Raw genomic sequence first — 1,512 nt, forward strand, 5'->3', positions numbered from 1 at the left:
TTTCCATTGCCTCTTATTTTGAGTAAGTGAAAGAAGGAACAAATGAGAGATGTTGTCTGAACTTCTTGTGCTCTCTGCCAGGCTCTTAAGCTCCTCGGCTTCTAGACAGATGGATCAGTTGGCTAATGTAGGAGCTTAAATTTTCCCGAGCCACTGACTCCCTACCCTGCTTCTTAGTATCTCCCATGACCTCACCTGTTATTTCTAGCCTACACCTAGAATTTTGGATGTTCCGCCCTAAAGCACTGCTACGCTTTAGGGAGCAATTGTCATTGGACAATTCTTATTTTTATTCTTGTTCTGGGCAACTAAAACCTTCGGCATTATCCTCTGTCCTCTATGATGCTGTAATATTCCCAAACCTATGCCACACAGACACAGGCTCCTCCCACCCAATGCTCACCTGTTCCAAATGCTTAGTTACTGGTCTGTCCCTTTCAAGACATTGGAGATTGGTTTACTGGGGTGAAAGGGCAAAAACAAAGTCAAATATAAATCCAGTAGCTTGATTTTAGCAATTGAAGGAATGATATTATCAGTAACAATAACTTGGTCTGTAAGGAAGGATGATGTAAATTTAGGAAAATCTGTATTAGATTCTGACACATTGTATCTTCTTAGCTCTCAATCGGGGAAAATTAATGGAAAACAGACTATGAATAGAATTAACCAAAAATAAAAATGACATTTTGTTTAAAGAGTAAGAGTAAGGTAATTATGTGTGTGTGTGTGTGTGTGTGTGTGTGTGTGTGTGTATAAAAGCATTTAATCATATATCTCAGAAATATTAAGTAATTCAGATTATGTAAGGATGAAGTCAGAATATTTAACAATATCCACTTTTGAGAGTCTGATTTACTTTATAATTTTATTTAAAAATTATTCTCTTCCCTTTGACATGGATTTGCCCATCATTTAAAAATGGTATTGCTCTTTTATACCTTAAATATTCTCACATAGTTGAATATAGGATCTCTTATGAAATGTTTCTCCGGAAAAATTTATTCTTTTCTTCAACTGATTGAGTTTCCCTTGACAAAATTAAAATGTTCTGCTACATTACAGCCTCACTGTTAGGAATGAAGAAAGAGGGGAAAATGCGGGAAGACCCACACACACCGCAAAAATGGAGAGTATCCAGGTCCTAGAGGAATGGTGAGTGTGAGAACCACATAGCTACTGTTTCTTGTATTTACATGCCATTTACATCCACTGTGTGCCTAAGTATTACCCCTTGCTTCATGGTACTCTTCAAAATGATTTTGGGAAGTGAATGCAAATTCAGTCTGGAAGATCTTATTTTGTCATTGCAGTTGCTTTTCAGCAATTTTTCTATTAGCTATGTTAAGTTATTGGCTAAAACATGGTCTGAATTTACTTTTCTCTTTAAAAAAAAAAAATAGTGTCATATGAATTAGCACCCAAAATTGTCCTAATTCATTACTTCTCATTTCTGAGAATTTAAGTTTTTCTCTTTATAAAAGAAGTGTCTAAACACAGACACAAATGATA

General features: G+C 35.6%; 1 protein-coding gene across 1 annotated transcript in view; it reads left to right on the plus strand.

Annotated features, from left to right (window-relative positions):
• Positions 1-1,512, plus strand: part of RGS17 (regulator of G-protein signaling 17) — a 35,592-nt gene that overhangs the window by 18,582 nt on the left and 15,498 nt on the right. The window contains exon 2 of the mRNA XM_011996789.1: positions 1,066-1,155. Within this exon, the coding sequence (XP_011852179.1) occupies positions 1,066-1,155 (90 nt within the window). The remainder of the gene's footprint in view (positions 1-1,065; positions 1,156-1,512) is intronic.

This window comes from Mandrillus leucophaeus, unplaced genomic scaffold, assembly GCF_000951045.1.
Source record: "Mandrillus leucophaeus isolate KB7577 unplaced genomic scaffold, Mleu.le_1.0 Scaffold524, whole genome shotgun sequence".
NCBI classification, from domain to species: domain Eukaryota; kingdom Metazoa; phylum Chordata; class Mammalia; order Primates; family Cercopithecidae; genus Mandrillus; species Mandrillus leucophaeus.